Source organism: Hippocampus bargibanti, linkage group LG22 (genome assembly GCF_051943395.1).
Source record: "Hippocampus bargibanti isolate YZ-2025 linkage group LG22, ASM5194339v1, whole genome shotgun sequence".
Lineage (NCBI taxonomy): Eukaryota > Metazoa > Chordata > Actinopteri > Syngnathiformes > Syngnathidae > Hippocampus > Hippocampus bargibanti.
Genome location: NC_142755.1, coordinates 485,219 through 507,591, shown reverse-complemented (window position 1 = coordinate 507,591; position 22,373 = coordinate 485,219). Strand labels below are relative to the sequence as shown.

The following is a 22,373-nucleotide window of genomic DNA, read 5'->3' as shown; positions in this document are numbered from 1 at the left end:
CGACTTGAGCTCAGCGAGCGTGGCGGCGTCACCGCAGTGACGGGACGACGTCCACACGGCGTCCAGTTCCCGGTGAAGCTCCCATCTCACTTTGCAGACGGCTCGCTCGGAGTCGCTCGCCGCCCGCCGTTTCACAGTCGGAACGATGAGAGCTTTCGGGGAGGAGCGGAGAGTTTGCGGCGACGTCAGCGCTTTTGGCGGCTCGCCGTTTGGCTTTGTAGACGTGATTGGCGACGTCCTTGAGCGTGGGGTAATACGCCCGATGGCGCTCATCCGGCGCCACGCCCACGGACATTTTGCTTTGAACGTTGCGCCGCAAGGCCGCCCGCACGTCCCCGGCGGCGGTGACGCCCCGGTGGACCAGCAGCTCGATCCAGCGGATGATCTGCGGGTGCAGCGGTTGGGCTTCGCTGGGGCCGCACGACAGATGCTCCGTGTGGGCTCGCCGCAGGGGGAAGCTGATGTAAAAGCGGCTTTCTCTGCTCACTTCCTCGCCCGCCTCCAAGTCTCGCAGCAGCCGCTCTTTGGCTTTGCCTTGCCAAACGGCCACGCTGCGCTTCGCCGTCACGGCGTACTCCGGGAACCTGCAGATGTGCCAAACGGAGATTTTGGCCCGGCATCCTTTCTTTTTGGACGCTCTCTTTTTCGGCCTCTCCGGTTCGCCTTTGGGATGGCCTCTCCCGCTTTCCCTGTCACTTTTTCTTCCGTGTTCCCTCTTGGGTCCATACTGGCACTCCAGCGTCTTCGCGCCACCGTAAGTGAAGGGAACTCCGTCGTCGGCGATGCGCGGGCTGGCGGTCCTGCAGAAAACAAAAGAGCGAGTGCCCAATGTCTTCTTCTTGCGCTGGAGCGGATCCGCTCGAAAGGGTGAGGAACGCCGGGTGCAGAATGTCGTTTTGGTGGTTTTTCTGTAAAGCTCCAGGACGTTGTCCGCGCTCGATTCGGTCGTCACAAAGCCGTGAATGTAGTCTCCATCTTTGCTGTAGTCTTGAAGGAAATCATCCCACTTGACGGCATTGAGAACCGGGTCGTCGTCGCTTTCCTCCATCCTATGATGGCGTAACAGCTTTATTGCGGCTTTACCTTATTCTTATTTTTGTTAAAAACGTCGTTCTTCGATGTCATCCTTACCCAGCCGGTTCTTCACGAACGATTCACTCCATGAAAAACAAGCTTGAATTGGAAAGTTGATCGAAATTGGAAAGCGGAAGAAGAGCCCAAAAGTTGATGCTTTTTCTAGCCGCCGGGACCCTCGTATGGTCACGCCTACTGTGCCGTCCTACAAATTGCCTTTCGATTGCGGGAGAAGATGCTTGTAAAATATGCCCTGCCCCCATTTATTTACGTTCTTTATTTACTCCCTTTCGCCCCCCGTGAACAAGAGACAGAATAAAACTGACAAAGAAGTGAATCTCGGTTGAAGAAAGGTACATTTTCCATCAGGCATATTTGAGGCACCTCGCGCTGATTTTGTCAACAGCTGAGTCCTTCGTTTAGCGCCACTTCGGAGTTTCTCCCTCGCTTTTGAAAGTACGGCAGCCGAGCGAGGCTTAGTTCAACCACTAAATATTCACGTGTGTACTTATTATTAAATAAATTAGACTACGAAATTAAATGTGCTTGAGTTCCGTCTAATAATATAGAAGGCACACGAACGGAGTTTGGCCTATTGGTAGTAAGTAAACTCCATCCAGTGTGTTCGACGTTTGTACTGTTTATTGAACTGAATTCACGCGCTATTCACGCGTCATTTTCCTAATGGCGGTTTGTAAAATCCAAAATGTGCTTTATACTGACCATGTTAACTGACATTGCGAGTCTCATTCTGTAGCTGGACAGCCGTACTCAGGCGGACAATGGATTGTAAGTACTGGCACCTTCCATATAAGGTTCATTTAAGACTAAATCGTCTATAGGTGTGAATGAGAATGATAATGCATATATAACTACTTAAAAAATGTATCGCAGTGTCAATTCGTTTTCTTCCTGTTCCAGGTGAAGACGATCTGGGCATTTTGACAGCCTTAATGGCTGAAAGTGAGGGTTGTGGAGAAGAAAAGCAGCAGCAGGTGGATGACATGGATGACCTCTTCGACAATGACGACGACGATGAGGAAGGACGATATGTGGAGCCCGATGATGAATTGACGGAGCTTTTTGGGGACGTCGAGGATATTAAAAAAGAAGAGCAAGTTACTCAAGAAAATAAAAGCGAAACCAAAGAGAGTCTTGACAAGTCCCACGAAGAATTGCAAGGTTTTTATCGACGTCCTTTCTGATGGGACATACACCAAGTCCGTGTTTGACTGATCACATTGTTTTCCTGTTCAGAGGAGTTGAGACAAATGCAGGAGAAAATGCAAGCGTTGGAAAAGCAGCTGCAAGCAAGCCAGAAGGCTTCATGCTCCTCTTCCTCGGCAAGATCTTCGGATAGCTCACCCGAACCGTCGCTGGCCGGCCTGAAGCGTATCCCAGCGGCGGTGGCACCGAAGACAAATACCGAGTCAGGTAAAAACACACCCAAAAATAATATAGAAAGGTAACATCCCACTTACGACCACGACCTCCAGACCCTATTTAAAAAAAAAAAAAACAATTCTACGCATGGCACCGCAACGCGCTAGCAGGCCGGCAACGTGCTGCGCAATTTTGGCGAGCCAGCCAGCATGTCACTCTCGCACAGCAATCGACCGTGTGACGGCACCAGAGGGGGCGGAGTTTGCCAGTCATTTAGCCTCAGAGTCTCGATTCAACATTTGGAACGGATTTCAACTTACGACCATTGCGACTTAGGACCGTTTGGTTGCAATGGAACTCGGTCGTAAGTGGGATGTTCTCCTGCTATCTCACAGTTCATCGTGTTGACTTTCCGTGTTTTACTTTAATATCAGCGATTTCAACGTCAAGTCCACTCAGAACGGGAAGCCAAATGGTGCAGGAGTCCTCCGACTTTATCGCCCAGCTGAGCAACGCCGACTCATTGAAACGCAGAGTAGCTCACCGAAGCAAAGCGAGCGCTTCATCAGGTCGAAACGTGTCACGTGAGTCAATATCCTCTCGTTTCATTGTCATATTTAACGATGCGCTTCTTTTTTGGGGGAATCGGAAGCAGACAGATCACCGTTGGTGGAGGTGAAGATGGGAAGCTCTTTCCTTCCCATGGAAAGCACCGGCAAGATGGCCGCAGCTCCCCGCCAATCTGCAACCTTCCGCAGCAGACCCTGTTCCAATGGGTCGACGAGGTCGCCAAAACTGGACTCGCTCCCGAAAGACGTGGCCATGGAGAAATACTCTGGATTGCGACTCAGGTTGGGAAACGCTCACATTTCCATTGACCGTGATACCGCAGTTTACAAACGCCTTGGCTTACGAACTTTTCGGTTTACGAACGTTACATTTATGAACATTTTACCTTGGCATACAAACTATTTTTCGGGATACACGGAGCTAAAAACAAAGCTATCGAGCCAGCTAAACAGAACGCAATTGATGAGGAACAAGGTAAAATGATCGCAGAGAAAGCACCTCCAAGGGATCATTCCTCAAGATGGTGAAAGAAGAAGGTTACGTTCCTCATCAAGTGTTTCATGCTGAGGAAACCGGCCACTCCATTCCATCAAGCCATCAATGACCATCACCAAGGTCAATAAAACCACTTTATTATACAGTACAGTTTATTTCTTTAATTATAATACCATAGCACATTTATTATACATAAAATAAGGTCTATTTTGTGTAGTTTTAAGGCTTATTTAGTAGAAAAATCTGTTTTATGGCGACCTGGGAACGGATGATTGTCATTTTAATGGTTTCCTATGGGAAATTAATTTTTGGGATACACACTTTTCACCTTACACGCTTACGTTCTGGGAACCAATTAAGTTTGTAAGCCAATGTATCACTGTATTTATTTTTCTATCAAGGGAACTCCCGTTTTCAAAGTGTGATGGTTTGCAGGAAGCCACGCGTTTCATCCAACGATATGGAGCGCAAGATGGCCGACCGCCGCCTGATTCGTCTGTCGCAAGTGCCGGAACGCCTGCGACGTGAAAAGTTGGAGGAAAGCGACTGGGTGACGTTCGGCGTGCTGGTCAACAAAGCCACGCCGCAAAGTAGCAACAGCGTAAATAGCTCCCCGCTACTTCTCCGAGGTTAGATTGACACGCGTGTTTGATATTGAGCACATTTTCTGCTTGCGAAGGGAAAAACGTTTAGCATCTGGAAGTTGAACGACCTCCACAACCTGGACGTGTTTGTGTCGCTCTTGCTGTTCGGCGACGTCCACAAGGAGCATTGGAAAACCGAAATGGGGAGCGTGGTCGGAATCCTCAACCCCAACCCCATGAAGCAAAAAGACGGCTACGACGGGGTAAGCGCTAACCCCCGAGCTACTATTCTAAAAATGGCCACCCTTCTACAAGACTAAAAAGGGCTCAACTCGTATTTCACAAACCTCCTCCGCGGAATGTATTATTTTCAAGACCATTTTTGGTTGATTTTCTCTTGAACAACTCACTTTGTGTACTTAACTAGCTAGCTAACTATTAGCTGTCTAGTTGACTGTAAGCTGTATCGATATTTGCTATCTATATATAGCTGGCTATCTATTAGCGATCTGGCTAGCTATCTATTAGCTATCTAGCTAACGAGCTGGCTAACTATTTATTAGATACCTAAAAGCTAGCTAGCCTATCTATTTGAGTTGTTCCGGGTTTAGTGAATGTTGGCGTGTGTGGCTGCCGCTGCTCACCCACTGAAAAAACTTCAACTGTGACTTGGATGAGAAGGTTTCTTCAGCCGTCATCTGTTCAAATGTGAAGGTTTCGGACGTTTCGCCTCCTATCCAAGAGGCTTCGTCAGCGAACTTTCTACAGATGACGGCTGAAGAAACCTTCTCATCGATGGATGGACCACTCCTGTACCACTGAGAGCTTACGCAGACGTTCAACTGTGACTGTAAAGTGACCTTGAGAGTTTTGAAAGGCGCTTGGAAATGAAATGTCTTGTTGTTATGATGCTGATTGTAATATCACGGTAAGTTGTAAAAGATTGCATCGGCTACCGTTTAGGTGAGCTTGACGGTGGATCACCCGCAGAAGGTGCTTGTGATGGGGGAAGCTCAAGATTACGGCACCTGCAAGGCCATGAAGAGAAACGGCGATCCCTGCTCGCAGCTCGTCAACACGGTAACGTTATCCTTTGCCACCGTTTGGCAAGTCGCAAAGAGAACGTGTGATTTGCCACTCAAACTATCATTTGACTTTTCCATTTAGGGTCTATTTTTTATTTTTAATGTAATGAATTTGTAAATGTATTTGCGTCCTTCAGTACGAGTGCCAGTTCTGCCAATATCACGTGAAGGCGCAGTACAAGCAAATGAGCTCCAAGCGCTCCGAGCTGCAGTCGTCGTTCTCGGGGAAGGCGCCCGACAAGGTGAAAGGCCTCAGCCTGAGGCAGCGCATCTGCCACGACGGCTTCCACTACGGCGGCGTCTCCTCGTCGGCCGCTTCGCTGTGAGTCCACGCGGCGGCTTCGTCCTCTCCTTCACGACGTGACATTTGCAGATCTTTTCCTGAATAGCCTCCATCAATGCCTTGCAGATCGGCGTCCAAAGCCAAACAAAATGGACAGACCACCTTGGAGGGGCTTTTTGTCAAAGGTTCCGCTCGTCACATCCTTCGGGCCAAAATGCTTGGTGAGGTCGTCGTCCCCGAGCCGCTTCATTCAAACGTTAACATGCGGCAAAGCAAAGCAAAGCAAAGCAACCGTGAACGCGTGCGTGTCGTTGGTTTGTTTCGTAGCTCTGAAGTCCGGACAAGTTTCAAATTGTTCCGATGAATTCAAGAGCTTGATGTCGGTGCCTTCGCCGGGAGCCCTGCAGCTCAAGAAGCACCTGACGCAGGGGCGCCTCTCGGGTACGTACGGGACAGATAGACCAATATGCATGCGCGTGCGTATGTGGTGCTGTCGCGGCTCGGAATTGAAGCGGATTGACGTGTCACGTTGGAAACAATCTTTTGGTCAATGGATGCGACAGCTTTGTGTTCGCTTTTCACACATTTAGCATGTGGCAGACGTGCGCATTTCACTGTGACTTCCAGTGGTGAAAAGGAGGCTTTGGTGTCGGAAATACTTAATTCTTGTCTTTGTCTAATTTCAATATTTATCTATTTATTTATTTGTCTTCCGAGCTATATAACTAGCTCTCTAGCTAGCTAGCTATCTAACTCTAGCTATTTACCTATTTAGCTCTCTAGCTATTTAGCTATCCAGCTCTCGAGCTAGCATCTAAGTAGCTTTCTCGCTACCTACAATCTCATTTTGTCAATGGATGCTACAGCTGTGTGTTTGCTTTCAACATTTAGCTTGTAGTAGACGTGCACATTCCACCATGATGTCCCTGATCCAGTGGTGATCCTCTCTTCTTTCATCTAGAACCGCTTCATGTCACAACGAGGGTACAGCAAGTGCTGGCAATTGAATGACTGTGTCTTTGTTTTGTCATATTATTGTTATTGTTTTGAATTTAAGATGGCGCTGTATTTTGTTTTTCTACTTCTTCCTTTCCTCTTTCTTCCATGACTTTTCTGCTGTGAAATGTCAATGTCTGCAATTTTCTGTCTTGCCCGTCAGCGTCCAAAGATCCTCAAGCTGCCGATTTTCAGTCCATCTCAGCTTCGGAGCTTCTAAAGCAGCAAAAAGTCAAGCAGAGGGAGTTGATGCTCCAGCGCCAACGTCGGGCAGCCCAGGTGCCCAAATCAAACGCGCCCCCGAAAGCGGCTGCCGTCGCCCCCCCCGAAAGCAAGCCAAGGCCCGCCACGCCGCAAACTCCCACGCTGGGCCGAGGCTTCTCGAAGGGCGAGGACGTCCTTTTCTTCGATGCCGGTCCACCCCCTGCCGCCGCCGCCGCCGTGAGCCTGTCGTCCGCCAAGATGGCGGCGCTGCAAAAGCTCCGAAGGAAGGGGACGGCCTTGGAGAAGGAAGACCCCAACGCTGTCAAGAGGAAGAGGACGAGCGACGGCGAGATCAACGCCCGCGTGGAAAAGAGTCTCGCGCCCCCTGACGGTACCCCGCGACACAACCGACACCCGCTTTTTAACACCCGCTTTTCTCCGTATGAACAGCAACATACGATGGCTTTAATTTGTCGTTTGGCCGTGAATCCGGCCCCTAAAATTGAAGATGGAACAAAATCTTGGCTAACAGCTAACGTGTTGTGCTTGTCCCCGCGCAGCCGATGGCGACGTGGAACCGGCTGTGAAGAAGAAGCGAGAAGAACTTTGCTACGTTCGGTCGGAGGAGTTTCAAAAGATCCTCGCCGCCACATCTCTGCACGGGGCCGTCCTGCAAGCGGTATGAAGTTTGTCCGGCTCATAGCCAAATAAATACTTTCATTTTCCCCCAACGTCTATTATGACAAATGTTCACATGACGTCGCAAAAAAGTCCACCACTGAATGAGGCATTAAAAAAAACGCATTTCTTACAATCCAACATGAAAGTCTTCATCTTGGGAACATTTCAGTCGTATTCAAGCATTCCGAATACCAACATTTTTTTTTTTTTTTTTTTTTTAACCTTTGGTCAGGTTTTTATGTAACTGTTTACAAATAAACGTTACGGAAATACAATCATTCAATTTCCATTTTTCTTGTCTTTGTCTAATTTCAATCTGTTTTTTCTCGCTATCTATCTCTAGCTACCTATATCTATCACACCTATCTCTCTAGCTATCTATCTATCTGGCTCTCTATCTCTGTAGCTAGCTCTATAGCTATCTCTGTAGCTAGCTAGCTCTCTAATTAGCTATGTAGCTATCTCTGTAGCTAACTATTTCTTGCCTCCTTTGAATGTACTCCCCTCCCAGGCGGAGTATCAGCTGCAGGAGCGCTACTTTGACCCTCTGGTGAAGAAGGAGCAGATGGAGGAGAAAATGAAGAGCATCCGGGAGATGAAGTGTCGTGCCGTTTCCTGTCAAAAGGTGTTGAAGGTCTTCCGTCGGATCACAAGAACGCCGCCATCTTGCGCCTTGGCTTCTTTGACGCGTTCTTTGCCTTTTAGTGTAAGTACACCTACTTTAAGCCGGCGGATCGCTGCGTGGGTGACAATCACCCTCTGCGCTGGCACGACGCCGTCAAACGTTTCTTCAAGTGTCCGTGCGGTCAGAGAGCCGTCGCCCTGGACAGGCTGCCGCACAAGCACTGCGGGTAAGACGCAAACAAAATGGCCGCCATGAACATCCGTGAACGGCTCCGTTGAGCCACTTTTTTTTTTCTCTGTGAAAATAACGAGAATTTGACCTGAGTTTATTTCTTTGTTTTTGCCGAGATTTAATTGACCAATGACCAATTGTGTATATATAGGAAGTGGCAAAACTCTCTTGTGTCTTATTAATATTTTAACTTGACTTTTTCCAGTAACTGTGGCCTCTTCAAATGGCAGCGCGATGGAATGCTGAAGGTAAAAAAAAAAAAAGTTCTTCCCACTTCATCAAAATGCTTCTATCTAGCTCTCTAGCTAGCTATGTCTGTAGCTCTCTAACTAGCTAGCTAGGTAGCTCTCTAGCTAGCTAGCTCTCTAGCATTTGAATGTCTTTTTAACCCTTTCCATTGTTTTCCGTTTGATGATAAAACTGCCGCTTTTTTGTTTGTGCGCAGGAGAAAACGGGACCGAAAATCGGCGGGGAGCTTCTGAAGCCCCGAGGCGAAGAGCACGCAAAGTTCCTCAACAGCTTAAAGTAGAAGCAAATTTACTCCTCTTTTTTTGTCGGGATTACTTTCAATTTTAATGCTATTTTAGTCACTGATCATGGAGACCAACATTTAAACAATTAAAGTGATTGACACATTTTGCGACATTTGGAACAGAGAACGATTCAGCAAATATTTGACGCTAACTTTGTGTGACCGGAGAGAGCGAACGACTTCATTCCTTTTTCTTCAACAAGCACACGAAATGTGAACAACAAATCTAGAATCTTCTCTTAATGCCATTGTCAACGTTTCGGTTGGTACCTTTTAGGACATTGGCAGTTTTGAGAAAGTTTACAGCGTGCTTTTTGGTATTTGATTGTTTTTTTTTTCCGATCTGGAAATGATTTCAAGCCTGATGACTTGCGCAGGCAGCTTCGCCTCCTCTTCTTCTTTTCTTTTTTTCTTATTCCGTCCAAAGCCCGCCTTTCATTTTCAACGCTCCAAATTCCTAACGCCGTGTGGCAAACGCATCAGGGCCTCAAAACCATCCGGGAAATTCATCTCGATCACGCCGCCAGCGCATCAAAAGTCTATTGAAGCCGCGTTCTCTGTCACAAAATGGAGTGTATTGCAAGACGAGACATTTGAGTGGCTATTCAAAACGCCTCCATCTTACACCGATGGCAATGAAAAGGCAGATATGATCTTGCATTATGTAGTCTTTATTTTTTTTCTTCGTTTTTTTCAAACAAAAAGCAGGGGTTATATCTTTAAAATGCATTTGAAGATATATTAAGCCTTTCGTGCCACCTGTTGACACGATCCACTTTGGGCCCCACTTTAATGGAACCAGTGGTATCGAGGGTAGCGGCCGTCATAGTTGTACTCTCGGAGTTGCTCTTGTTTCTCTCTCGTTCTTTCTCTTTGCTCTGTAACATTTGAAGAAAGGGCAAACGTTGACATAAATCCCAACCCGACGACAACCTAAAGCGAATTGGCGTCCATCACAACAAACGCAACGAACGAACGCTACACGACGTAGCCACCGAGTAAGCTTCGAATCGTCGTGTGAAAAAAAAAAAAAAGCCTAAAACGAGTCAAACGTCGTGTTCGTTTTTGTTCAATTTGTTTGAAAAACTGGTTTTGGTCGTAATGGGCATCGTCAAATTTCTTGGTTAAAATACCGATTTGGTCGAAAACCGACGTTCGAAAAACGATGTTTGACGTACATGCTAACGGCTAACTAGGCTAAACGAAGCATGTTAGAAAATAATGTTTTTTTTTTTTCCAAGGTCCTCTTCTAATAACGTTTTTTTGTAACAATCACAGATTATGAATTCCTGATTTTTTTCAAAAGACAATATCAATGATTCATTTTTTGAACTTTTTAGTCTAGTGTGTCCCAAATTTGACACCTAATTTAACGCTCATATTATGTTAGGAAACATTGATTATGTTGTGTAAAAATCCACACAAAACCGTCCAAATGATAGGTGACATTAGCAATAACTGTTACAAACATACTTTAAAAAAGAGAGACAACATATTTTCTTTCCCATTAGGAGAATGTTTTGAAGAAAGGAAAAGTACATTCTATTCAGTGCTTTCAGGTAACATGAACATCTCTGTCTTTTACCAGTCCGATCTTCTTCGGCGTAGTTCTCGTACTCGTTCCGTTTTTCCTCGTTGTGCTCCCTGCGGCGCTCCGAGTTGGCCCGATGCATCCTCTGCTCGGCTGGAAAACACAAGGCAACCAATACATGATATGATATGATATCAGGTGATATGACAGCACTCCGCGCCATCCAGTGACTCCCTTTTGCAGGCCTATATATATATATATATATATATATATATATATATATATATATATATATATATATATATATATATATATATATATATATATATATATATGAATATTCAAGAGGCGATTGTTGCGTGACATAATACTTTCAATTGCTTTAGCAGCCAGCCATCCCACTGTCATATCTGTCATTATTTTCTTCAGGTCAGATTTTTCTTTGAACCATTTGAACTGTAAGCTACAGTCGACATCTCATCACGCTATCGCTTTGGCGTTTGACAATTATTGAACTAATTCACGTGTTGTCCTGATCTTTTGCTGTGCCTCCATTTGTAGTCGCAGTCCTCGGCGTGCCGACTCACCCAGCTGCTCGTAGTATCTCACGTATCGACGACTGCGCCCTTTGAAAAAAGTCGCAGCTTCCGTCTCGGGCACGAAGACGTGTCGCGCGACCCCTGCGAGGGGTCAGAGTTCAGCACGTAAAAGGTTCGCCCCACTTCACTTGATCGATTTAGCCAGTATTACCTTTGACATCTGCCGGTTTCGGGTCGTTGGTACTTTCCCCGACACTGGAAACTAAGACAATAAGATTTACTGGCGACAGGTGATTTCTTTTTCAGCAAAAAAAAACTTTATTCCACTTTAAAATCTGCGCATTAGTATTCTGTAAGTTGGTTCCTTGCGTGTTTTTTTTTTTTTAAGGCGGGTTGAGTCATAACGGGCTGCTTTATGTCAGCCGATCATGTCTTGACTCGCGGTGTAGCAGCATGTGGCTCAAGGACGCTAGCCATCGATGACAAAGAATAAATCGGACGTTGTCCATCAAGATGGAAATGCATCTTGGAAGGTAAGAATTGTGTTTTTTTTTCCTCCCCTCCGATCCAACAAATGAGTGATCCATCTCCCCCTCTCTTCATAAAAAAAGAAAACCCACTACTCACAAGCAAGGATGAGGAGGAGGACGACGAGGCACGGCAAAGCAAAGACCGGACTCTGTGACATCTCGGAAAGGCAACTTCACTCGCTTAAGTGATGGACGATGAGCGGAGAAAAGTAAGGCGGAAGGGCGAGCGAGGGGAGGGAGGCGGGATGGCATAGGTAGGGGCAAAATTGGGGGAGGGGGCGCTGAAAATGTCTCAAATAAAAAAAACGGCAATTTGCGCCGGACTCTTTGAATTTGCAGCGCTTTCAGATACGTATTACACTGCCCCCTGGCGGCAATATGCAGCCAACCAAGCAATTGATCTTTACAATGCCAGTACGTTTTTTATTGATTTTGACCGCCAGGGGGCATAGTTGCTTTAAAACGATCCTATTTAGTCGTGACGTTCGTGCTTGTTAAGCCTTTCATGCGCCATATAACCTGATCACGTGATTAGCTGTCCACTGTAATCACAGTTGTGCCCCAAAGGGTTCAAATACTGCACACTGTCTTTCGTATTGATGCCACTGTGTACATTTTCGCTAGAATAAATTTGATAGACAAATCTGAAGCGTTTATTGTGTTCTGGTTAATGGAGGTAACTATACATTAAAAGATGGATTTTCAGTTGATCAATTGGGAAATGATGTGCCATTAAAAAAAAATATATACAGCAGCTTCTTATGGAGGAACTTTGAATTTAATTGGACATTAATTACAGGATATACAGTGTTTCATTGAAACAAGATATAACACTGGTGGGCAAAGCCCTCTTTGCCCCCTGAAGGGGGTGTCAGAAAGAGTTACAAGGTGGCTTTGATGCGCTCAGTGGCCTCGACAATTTGCACAAAATCAACAGTAGGACATTTCAGTCTTCAAAAGCATTTTCTTTGCCCAACAAATTCAGGACACATTTTCCCAGTGTGGGCTTCTCTTTGTTTTCCAGCTCCAATGCATTCTTCCCCCGTCATCAACAACATAAAAAGCATCCATAACATTCAACTCAATATGTATATATATATATATATACAGACACAATATTATTATAAATATAGTAAAATAGTTTAAAGGACATTGATTTTACACGGTCTTCCAGAACTGGAGGTTGGACAACAACAGTTTGGTGTTGACGTAGTGTTGGAAGCACACATTACGCGGGCGGGCGGCTCTTTGTGGTACGCTAGCTTGCCAGCGTCATATTGTTCTTTTGCAAGTTTGACCGGCATTTGTTTGTATGTTTGTTTGTTTTCAGGACCGCGCTAAGTAATATTCTCCCAGAAAAAATTGGGTGGGGAGGAGGCTCCACATCCTCAGACATGTGCACACGTTACTTCAAAATCAGCAGGATTTTAAAGAGTACAGTTTTTCTTTGTTACTTTAAAATAAGAGTCCAGTGAGTTACTGTGCGGCTCCCAGTGTTGTATGCTATCAAAAGGCAGGTTTGTGTTGTCTTTTGCTCTTTTGCTATACGAGCAAAAGGTCATCAATACTGAGCGTCTGCGTCTGGAAACGAGTCTGGCTTTCCCAACGCTGTGCTGAACTACAAGTGCTTTTCAGTACAGTATGCAAATTTGCTTCATTTGGAAAAAAATGTATAAATTAAAATTCCGATGAGGCTGAACAAAGTCTAGTTCGCAGCAGGACTTGTCGACGCGTGAGGTCACAGCCGCACTTGCGGGGAAAAAAAAAAAAGAAGAAGAAGAAAACCGTACCTGAGTGTCAGAGGCTGATAGTTGTTTTTGTCAAACTCTCCCGACCACCTCAAAGTGTATTTCATCGTTGCTTTGAGGCACGTTCCATTTTTCAATTGTACCACAACGACAAAACAAACCAATAACGGTAAGGGTAAAAGACCAAACGGTTCTATATAGGACCCTCTATTAAAAGGGGTCACGTGGCGTGAAAAAAGAGCAAACTGTACAAATGGGGATATACATTCTCTTGGAATGGCGTAGTCTCTCTCAGTCAAAACCAAGCATCAACAGTCTTTGTTTCCAAAATGTGATCTTCATTTGTGGGCTGCCGCCCTTAGTGTCCGTCGGGCTGCTCCGCGGTGGCATTACGCACCCAGTCGAGGATGATGAGGCTCATGCTTCCGATCATGACCAGAAAACCGCACAGGAGGAAGGCGGTCGCCTGACGGTGCGGAACAAACCAACAAGTCCCGTTGAGCTCGTTTTCACCCGCATCAAATGGAAGATTGGCAAACCTACCCCGATCTTTTGGATGGACCTCATCGATTCTTTCTTCACCAGTTTGATGTAGAAAGCCGAAGGTAAGATGAAGATCAGCATTGCTGCCGCAGATGCACCTGGACAAGAAAAAAGAGATTTACACTGAAAGTACACATTGACAATATTTGTCATTTTTTTAAGCGCAGGATGGTGGAGAAGAAGAAGTTATCTTATTGAAAAGTCCCATGCTTAGCTGGCCCACCGTAAAGGCGCAGGCCACCTGGGGGTCAATCTGAGTTCAACAGACACAGCCTGTTAACCCGTCATCTTCATCTCGGAGATCTGGCCTTGGGCAGAATTTAGGACTTGGAAAACTCCGTCGTCACAGAAGTAATTTAGGACTTGAAAGTCCCTCACGGGAAGAGCTCATTAGCCAGGTTACAAATTTATCAGTTCACGGAAAAGATAACCAATTAAAATATCTGTTTTATTGCTTACAGCTTTTGGTGCTTCGAACGTCCAGTGGCGTGGTATTCTAACCAAGAAAACTGGTTTCCCAATGTCTCACTGAAATTTGCATATACTCTCAAGAAATAGCTTGGCGGAGGGCTGCCCAATTCGGGTGTCTGTCATGAATGACTTTGTCCCCGGCCGGCAGGAAAAGACAATCTTCCTGTGTTTGAGCCTTCGTCCGCAGTGTCCGACCGAACATCTCTGACACGGACCAAACTTGCCAACATTGACGTGACCTATGACCCAACCAACTCATTGGAAAAAAAAAATAAAGTGGAAATCAATCCGCATATATCGCCCACATTTTGAAGTGCCTTTGTTAAACGTCAACCCGGTTCTGATGTTCAAGTAGGCTTTTCCTCGCGTTATTTGTCTTCATATTTTTGGGGGGTTTTCTCCAAAACTCACCGATGAAGCCAAAAATGTCCCTAATGGTGGGCACGTAGATGACCAAGATGTTGGTGCCGGCCAGCAGTACCATCGTTATGACGGTGTGGCGGACCCAGCTGAACTTGGATGCGCACAGGAACTGGTTGACGGAGGTTCGGATCTGCAGGAAGATCAGATGCCTTCACCAGAGCCCAAAAAAAGTGAACGCGATGTTTTAGTTGACGACACTTACAGGGAAGAGGACCACGGGGACGGTGAGGGTGACGGCGGTGAGCACAGCCAGGCGAACGATCAGTAAGAGCACATCAAATTTGTAGACTTTGGAGTAAGTGTGCAGCAGCTCGGGTTCCACGTGAACTGCGGGGGAAGAGAAAGCCACACAAGACCGAGATTTATGACGCTCATCTCCATGGACGTGGCGAAAAATCTTGGATTTGTTCATCCAAGCCAACGATTTCTAGCGAATAGCATGCCCATCCACTAGATGGGGGAAGGTGCATTTGAAAACCGATGGACAGAAAACAAAATTGGCGTTCAGCTCTATCATCAAGCTGGGTACTCATTTTTGCGGAGCGGGATGCCTTAAGATATTTCCCAAGGACATTTTGGTGCAATGAAGGTAAGGAACAATTCCTCTTAGTACACGTCGCGTTTTGTTCCGCTGACATTTCGATCTTGCGGAACCAGCTGGAGCGATTATGTCGCGTTGAACAGGAACACAAATCGTCTCGTGGTATGTTGGGACCAGGTGTCCACTTTCACGTTCTTGCATAACTTTGTTTGCCTCAGAATCGGCTTGCTTCCGCCGTCGTAGTTGTTTAATTTAATTTGGAGTGACGCAAGCGACTTCCCTTCAACTTTGGACGCGTGGTATTTGGGACGTTGAACTGGTGTGACGTTGAACCAAGGTATTAATTAACTTTCCGTAAAAAAGACACAATGTTCCACTCTAGTTTTTACACGATGTGATACATTATTATACTCGTATGTCGCCATTTTAATGTTATTATTGATGACACTGCGAAAGCTCGACTGCGTTCGTGTCGTTAGCCGCTGCGGTGTTGCTCACTTCGGTTGGAAACTTACTCAATATTGCTCAAAAGTGTGAGTTTAAAATGAATTTAGGAGATAATTGTGACACAATGAATATGTACGGTGTATATTCGTGCGTTTTTTTGTTCCTGTGTTGCCTTGGCGAAAAATGCCGTCTTGCTAGCTCATTAGCTTATCTGTCGACATGGATGTCGACGAACTTATTTGATGCTTTTTTTGCGATAAAACGTTCATAATGTGATGCTTTGACTGAATCGATTAACTGGGAATAAGACGAATAAGAATTTGTATGATTAAAAGTAGCAGGCATTGAAGTCTCATTCATATTTTTCAATACAAGTACAGTCGACCCTCCGACTCATTAGGAAAACCGATTTTTTTCAAGGGCGAAAGGGTCAAAAGTGTTTGCAAACAGCATATTCCACAATGAAGTTTGACTAGATAACGATTTCCATTCCACCTGCACGGCAGCAAAACAGGCCATATTTCTTTTTCCAATGACGTTCATTAAGATGAGTTGTTTTACAAATTGAAGAAACTTGATCCATTTTCCGTTCAAATTGAATTCCGTCTGGATAAGTGAATCTGTTGCCCGGACACGTGTTTAAGAAACCGGAGCAACTCACTATTGAAGGTCAAGTATCCGAAGAGAGCCGCCAGGAGGTACATGACGAACATGGCCAAGAAGGACACGTTGGCAACTCCTTGCATCCTTCTTCGGGAACGACTGCAAAGACGGACGGGAGAGAAAGGGAGGGCCGCGTTTGAAACCGGTTTTGATAACAAGAACCGACTGACCTGTGAGGTCAGATAAGGGAGCAGCTGTGGTTTTTCCAACTCGGCGCGAAAAGAAACGTACTCTTTGAGCTCCTCGTACATGGGCAGGATAGCTGGGTGGCAAACAAAGGCAAAGGTCAAGATGGGAACAGCGTAGACAGTCTAGGGAGGAGAGAACAAAAAGCTTATTCAAAACTCCTGTCTCCAATCTTGACATCTCTTATGAATTTGTTTCGTACCTGAGAGTTGAAGACAAAGTATTTTGGTGTGCAGGCATCACTGTAGTCAACTGTGTGAGCGTTGTTGGGAGACACGGTGCTATTGGCTTTACTCCATGTCTCATTCACAGCGTTGACATCATCAGGAAGCGGGCACGGGATCTGGAACTTCTTGATAATTACCTGCGGAAACAAATCATTATTTTTGCTATGAGCCGACTGAAAAGGTTTAAAGCCGTTTTGTGTATGAGTCATACTAAGAAATACCGCTTTTGTCTCTTGCATTTCCAGGATGGAAAGCAAAGATGTGGAATGGCGAAAAGTTCCCTTTTTCTACTCACCACAATGAGGAAGAAGACCATGCACAGGAGCGACAGGCCGCTGGTATATCCAAGGTAACCTAATACACCAAAGCACATCACCGACTTAAACAAAAACAAAACAACATTCTCGACTTGGTTTGGAGTGGATTTGCCTTTATTAGTCTCGCGTTGGGGAAATTTACATTTCACAGCAGCAAAGTTTGATCAATGTGTTAAAGATACATACCCAAGTTTCTGAGCAACGATAGGGGCAGAATAATGAAGAGTGACACCAGCAGTACCAGGTAGTCTCCGTTCGTGTACCATTCACTGAAAAACAGAGGAAAAAAACATTAGACGTCATTTCCTCCAGTTAGAAGTGATCTATCTCACTAATTGACACAAAAACTGTAATATATTAATTATTGTCCCTATAGTTAGCACCGAATGAATCCCTTTTTAAATAATACAGTGATACAGTACATTGGCCTACAAACTTAATTGGTTCCCAGAAAGTGTGTGTAAGGCGAAAAGTGTGTCTTCCAAACATTAATTTCCCATAGGAAACCATTAAAATGAGAATAATCCATTCCCGGGTCCCCATAAAACAATTTTCTTCTAAATAAGCTGTAAAACGACACAAACTATACCTTATTCTAGGTATAATAAATGTGATATTGTATTGTAATTAAAGAAATAAGCTGTACTGTATAATAGTCGTTTTATTTGCCTTTGTCCATTGATTGATGATACGCATGCACATACCTGTATTCAAATGTGTGTTGTGTTATGCAAGTGTATCTAATTTTGTATTTCTACCCACACTGCCGACCAGTGATTTGGAGACACATATCCATTTCCTAAAATAAAAACTGATATCCTCCAACTTGTATTTAGCATTCTGAAAAATAATCACAGTGCTTAAATATTACCCCCCCCCCCCCTCAAAAAAAAAAAAGTGAAATACAACTGAACTGTACATAAAAAGCAAATATTTCACGTGCCACTAGAGGGCGCAGTGCTTGGGTGCATGCGTAAATGCACCTGCGAGCGAAAATGACATAGCTGAGCGGCCGAGCGAGGCAGCCATTTACACACGCGTGCACTATTTCCATGCGGCGACAGCAGCTGCAAATGACTAAAAGGGTTCTTTGAAAGAGCCCAACATCTCCTCCTGCCACTTGGCCATATGCCCCCTTCACCTTAAAGTGCGCACAAGCTGTCCTTTCACCTGATTCCTATTTCATCATTTAACGTGTCGAGGGAAAACAAAAAAAGGTACTCACTCGTTACTTCCTGTAAAAGCCTTAATGACAATGGGCAGCTCGTACTTGACGATGTACAGGTAGCTGGACATGGCTGCAACGATCAAAAGAAAACATTACAGAAACGTCGCCTCCAAGTGAAAAGATTCCACGACGCATTTAGCGTGCTGAAATATTTGCCGCGCGATTGAATTTTCCGCGGAATTGGCGCCCGCTTGCCGAATGACTCCAGTGATTCCTGGAAGTTGCTATTCCGCACCCCGCCCACGTTTCTATTTCCTTGACGAGGTTACGGCAACGTTTGTGCGGGCGGGCTCACCTCCGATGTTCTGCATTGTGATGGAACAGGAAGCGGCCAGTTTGCCGGGCATCCCGAAGGCTTTGTAGCCGAGCTGCTCGTACACCAGCGCGCCTGCAGCGACAATCGGACGGAGTAGGCGCAGTGAAAAAAAATCCAATCCAAATTTGGTGACGTCTGGATTGTAAACGGCCGACTCACCTCCTTCATTGGCCGTCTTCAGAAGCAAATGCACGGAATACAGCGAGAAGATGGCGACGGCCACAAGGAGGATGCTGGAAAGGGTTAAAAAATGACATTTCCATGCATCTATTTCAGTATTTTTTGCGTGACTCTTAATTTCAACTTGGGTGTCAGCATTCGGTGTAGACGGTATAGAATGGCGAGAGTGAGTCATAGTGGCGACTTGCATAGCCTCTTGCGCATCCTCATATGACCCCCCGGGGGGTATTAATAGCAGTTGGACATGAATCGACAGCTCATTTGAGAAGGCGCAGCTTCCCACTGGGATCTGACCATTTTGAGATGGGGAATTTTCCAGTCCATTTCCCATGCCAACGTGATGCTGGCAAGTGCGAAATAAGGGCTCGTGTTAGTTGCTTTATTTTTGTCATGACACGAAGAGTGATTCGCAAAGTACACAGGTGGAAGTTTGGCTCCCTCTAGTGATTCGCTAAATAATAACAAGTAACCTGCCTTGTTTTTGGGTCCATGTTGTTAGCCTGATCTTGAACCAGCGTGTTGTGACCGACCGACCGACCTGCAGCTAGCTATGTAGCTAGCTATATATCTTTCTAGTTAGCTGGCTAGCTATCTATGAGCGAGCCGGCTAGTTTTCTATCTATTTGAGTTACTTTCTGGTTGAGTGAACGCTGGCGCGTGTGGCCGCCGCTGCTCACCCGCAGAAAAACCTATCCAGTGACTGTAAAGTGACCTTGAGAGTTTTGAAAGGTGCTTATAATTGAAATGTATTCTTCTAATTAGCGAAGAAGAGTTCAGTTGTTTTGAACTTTTCCATCCAAAACATTTGCTTTTTATAACTTTGTTTTTAAATGTGTTATAAGGTGCATTTGTTTTACTTTGATGCACAATGCATTTAAATTGACGTATTTCTTGTAATTAAGCTTCTTATAAATATTCCAACGCTACGGTGACTGAAATAGTGATAGGAAATATCCCCAAAAGTTTTGAAACATCGTCTCACGCTGTTGAATGGAGAAGTGTCTCCAAATGGTTGTTGCGTGATCCAACATTGTAATTTTGATGAGCACTTGGGCCTACTACGCTACTTCATTAGGAGATGGGAAATAATGTTATGGTCAGAATTGTTTTCTTTTTTTTTGTCACCAATACTGTATGTAATACATTCGCTACCATCGCCGCCAGTTGCAATGCATTGGTAACCTTCAAAGCAAAAGTTGCTCACTTTGTAACTTCCTCCTGGAATTTTCCAAGCGTGCAATAGGATCAAGCGTAGTACGCTTAATCCTATTGCATCGGCCGCTTTTTGGTTGTAATCCTTGCCAGACCACGCCCCGACAGATAGCCTTTCCTCCCATTCATTCTCGCAACCGGATTAACCGTGCTCAAAATGCCGCCACTCCCTTTGTTTGTAAATTGACTCACGAGTGCGCGGCCAGGAAATAACACGGCGCTTCTTTCCTGCTTGTTCAGATTCAAAACGAGATGTTCCAACGGTGCCTTTCCCCAAATTTTATCTTATGCAAACACGATAGTAAGTCAACGTTATACACGTCAAACACCCGCACTGACATGTGACCTTGACTGCTCCGAAAACAAACCAGAAAACGGCGCATAAAATGTATTTTCCTACTTTTGATGACAAAAAAAAAGAGTTTGTAAAAGTCATGGACTCACACAAAAAGCGCAATGCCAGTGTTGGCCATGGCGTAGGACAGGCCCAAGATGCCACTTCCCATGATGGCGTTGCCCAGGTTGAAAACCGACATGCCAAAGGAGGCGTTGCCTTGGATCTGTAGAAAGATAAAACCAAAAAGAATATCCAAAAATTAGAGCCCAAAAATGCCTTTTGCAGCTTTTAACATTGAAAGGTTAAAAATGAGTCTTACATATTCCGTCTCATATTTCTTCTTGCCAGAGTTTTTGTCCGGGAGGAAGTTTTCACTCTCAGGATCTAAGTCGGCAAATTGTCTTTCAAAAAAAAAATCATCATCATCATAAATGACCGATGTTTGGATATGCGCATTTTTTGTTTTCTGTTTTGAAAGTCTTCCTCACTCATTCAGCGGGACCTTCCTCGGGCAGTCTGGGTAGTTGTAGTCGTTGCTGTTGGTGCTGCTGTCGTCCTCTTCACGCGACAAACGGCTCATCTCGGTTGGTTTCATGCTGCCGGAGGGGGGGGGGGGGGTAGAAATGACTCATTTCATTCCAATCATCTGAGAATAATCAATATTACAGTGTGCCGGCTACGCTATTGGGTCATGTGATTTATCGGCGGGGGGAGAAAACCAGTGCGGTGGAGTGGCGGAGGGGGGCTGTGGGTAGTAGGAGGAGAGGGGGTGGGGTGGTTGACGCACCGGCAGTGGAAAAATACCAGAGCGGCACCTCAGCCCGCTCAATGACAAAAAGCCGCAGTGGACATTTTTAGTAGTTGGGGCTGAAAAATACATGACTTCAAAAAAGATATCTATCTATATATATAATTCCAGGGCGTGTCAAATCCCTTTTGAGCACGTAATGACTTCAGGAAAATTGCAACGCGGTGACTAAAGCAAAGTAATTTCATCTACAGGAAAGAATAAATTCTACATTCTGTTGTAATTTTTTTTTTTTTTAAGCGCGCACACACCCGCAAGCAACCCAAATAGACGCGCGCCCAGATCATTTTAATCTCATTACGCATAATGAGCGACTCCACTGGAAACAATGGCACGTGTTGTCCCTCAACCTCTTTCCTCCTTTTTTTATTTCCACCCACTTGAAACAATATCGGAAAGTATGAAGTCACGTCTGCACAGTGTGTCATCGTCCAAACACCACCAGCGTCTTTTTAGATTTGACTGTTTTATTTATTTATTTATTTATTGACCGCATAATAGATGATAGGTATTGAAAATGAAATTCAATTAATTTAAATTCATTTAAAGAAGAAGAATGATTGCCTCCGTTTTACTTCAGGAGTTTTTCAATGCAAACGTTTGACCTCATTGATATTTTCAACCGGCGTCTGCGCGTTTTCTTCGTGGCATGCTGGCATTCTTACCTTTCCAGCGAATACGACTGCAAGCCTTGACAATTCCTTTTCCAAAAATCAACAAAAATACATCAAAAAACAATCCGGCAGATTTGATCAGATGGATGACACCCACCAAAAAAAGACTCCAAACGCTCTCCGATCCTCGGAATGAAATTGATAATTTCAAAACACAATACAAATCTGTATGTTAGCTGACAAACAGTCAATAGCAATCAAAAAGAAAGCCAATCGCCAAATTAAAAAAAAAAAACAATCTGAATACACAAACCAATGTGTAAATGGTCAATTTTCAGCCCTAAAAATAGGATGCACACCCAAAAGGATGAGTGTTCAGCTAAAGCCAGGGATGTGGAGTCAACCTTTATAAAGCATTGCATCAGCCGGCGAGAAACAGTGGAGGAGGCTTCGGGGGGGGGGCGCAAAAGGAGGGGCGAAAGTGGCGGGTTGGAGGGAGGCACTTTACGCATCGCCCGTGACGTCGGCGCCTTCTGTATACAAACACAGCGCACTGTGACCTACGACAGCCACGCCCCTTTTGGAAAATGACAAGAATGCCGGAGTGCATTTGATTGAACACAATCACACGTTTAGGTCTTTAAATTAATTATGGGGAGGGGGCGGGGGGTGCAAGTTCTCTAAACTTCTTTCGGGTTCACTTCAGACCGTTCCAAAGCGCTAAAGGCAAAGTCATTCTATTGTAACCAGTTTTTATTCTTCCAACTCA

At 45.1% G+C, this 22,373-nt stretch overlaps 3 protein-coding genes and 1 long non-coding RNA gene across 14 annotated transcripts in view; 2 read left to right on the top strand and 2 right to left on the bottom strand.

Moving 5' to 3' along the window:
- Positions 1 to 274: 274 nt before the first annotated feature.
- Positions 275 to 13,589, top strand: mcm10 (minichromosome maintenance 10 replication initiation factor). 9 transcript variants are annotated; one of them, XR_016113714.1, is made up of 21 exons: positions 275 to 867; positions 1,832 to 1,863; positions 1,996 to 2,256; positions 2,332 to 2,508; positions 2,892 to 3,026; positions 3,113 to 3,308; positions 3,958 to 4,123; positions 4,202 to 4,369; positions 5,070 to 5,186; positions 5,329 to 5,513; positions 5,601 to 5,695; positions 5,802 to 5,915; positions 6,634 to 7,065; positions 7,235 to 7,353; positions 7,867 to 7,980; positions 8,061 to 8,206; positions 8,417 to 8,459; positions 8,657 to 8,736; positions 10,836 to 11,346; positions 11,425 to 11,552; positions 13,454 to 13,589. XR_016113714.1 is itself a non-coding variant. In XM_088989065.1 (18 exons), the coding sequence occupies exons 1-18, from the start codon at positions 428 to 430 to the stop codon at positions 8,738 to 8,740; spliced, it is 3,024 nt and encodes a 1,007-aa protein (XP_088845191.1). In that variant the 5' UTR covers positions 275 to 427; the 3' UTR covers positions 8,741 to 8,870. The 9 variants fall into 9 exon arrangements, 2 of the variants coding, with proteins under 2 accessions (XP_088845191.1, XP_088845189.1); XR_016113713.1 differs by lacking the exon at positions 1,832 to 1,863 and having other exon boundaries at positions 646 to 867; positions 10,836 to 10,985; positions 11,263 to 11,346; XR_016113712.1 differs by lacking the exon at positions 1,832 to 1,863 and having other exon boundaries at positions 646 to 867; positions 10,836 to 10,985; positions 11,236 to 11,346.
- On the bottom strand, positions 9,050 to 11,574 carry ucmaa (upper zone of growth plate and cartilage matrix associated a). Its single transcript, XM_088989142.1, has 5 exons — positions 11,441 to 11,574; positions 11,025 to 11,075; positions 10,862 to 10,954; positions 10,329 to 10,427; positions 9,050 to 9,621 (listed from the first exon to the last, which is right to left on the bottom strand). Exons 1-5 carry the CDS (start codon positions 11,499 to 11,501, stop codon positions 9,533 to 9,535), a joined length of 393 nt encoding a protein of 130 aa, XP_088845268.1. The 5' UTR covers positions 11,502 to 11,574; the 3' UTR covers positions 9,050 to 9,532.
- slc38a2 (solute carrier family 38 member 2) lies at positions 12,100 to 22,001 on the bottom strand. Its single transcript, XM_088989099.1, has 16 exons — positions 21,656 to 22,001; positions 20,671 to 20,778; positions 20,502 to 20,583; positions 20,290 to 20,405; positions 18,613 to 18,686; positions 18,433 to 18,525; positions 18,135 to 18,207; positions 17,096 to 17,178; positions 16,888 to 16,946; positions 16,568 to 16,729; positions 16,411 to 16,490; positions 16,178 to 16,278; positions 14,731 to 14,855; positions 14,517 to 14,658; positions 13,635 to 13,732; positions 12,100 to 13,557 (listed from the first exon to the last, which is right to left on the bottom strand). Exons 2-16 carry the CDS (start codon positions 20,775 to 20,777, stop codon positions 13,450 to 13,452), a joined length of 1,503 nt encoding a protein of 500 aa, XP_088845225.1. The 5' UTR covers position 20,778; positions 21,656 to 22,001; the 3' UTR covers positions 12,100 to 13,449.
- Positions 14,863 to 22,373, top strand: part of LOC148881459 (uncharacterized) — a 61,654-nt gene continuing 54,143 nt past the window's right edge. For 2 of the 3 annotated variants that reach the window (XR_016113723.1, XR_016113722.1), the window contains exons 1-2: positions 14,863 to 15,406; positions 16,838 to 16,941. This is a non-coding gene — a long non-coding RNA (uncharacterized LOC148881459). The remainder of the gene's footprint in view (positions 15,407 to 16,837; positions 16,942 to 22,373) is intronic. The other variant, XR_016113724.1, reaches the window with a different exon arrangement.

Coding starts and splice junctions, on each gene's coding strand:
- mcm10 (XM_088989065.1), top strand. CDS start 428: ATGCTCCGTGTGGGCTCGCCGCAGGGGGAAGCTGATGTAAAAGCGGCT. Junction 1,864..1,995: donor ACTCAGGCGGACAATGGATT/GTAAGTACTGGC, acceptor TTCCTGTTCCAG/GTGAAGACGATCTGGGCATT. Junction 5,916..6,633: donor GACGCAGGGGCGCCTCTCGG/GTACGTACGGGA, acceptor CTTGCCCGTCAG/CGTCCAAAGATCCTCAAGCT.
- ucmaa (XM_088989142.1), bottom strand. CDS start 11,501: ATGTCACAGAGTCCGGTCTTTGCTTTGCCGTGCCTCGTCGTCCTCCTC. Junction 11,076..11,440: donor CCTCCTCCTCATCCTTGCTT/GTGAGTAGTGGG, acceptor TTATTGTCTTAG/TTTCCAGTGTCGGGGAAAGT. Junction 10,955..11,024: donor GAAACCGGCAGATGTCAAAG/GTAATACTGGCT, acceptor GACCCCTCGCAG/GGGTCGCGCGACACGTCTTC.
- slc38a2 (XM_088989099.1), bottom strand. CDS start 20,777: ATGAAACCAACCGAGATGAGCCGTTTGTCGCGTGAAGAGGACGACAGC. Junction 17,179..18,134: donor GCTTTTACAGGAAGTAACGA/GTGAGTACCTTT, acceptor TCTGTTTTTCAG/TGAATGGTACACGAACGGAG. Junction 16,947..17,095: donor ATCGTTGCTCAGAAACTTGG/GTATGTATCTTT, acceptor TTGGTGTATTAG/GTTACCTTGGATATACCAGC.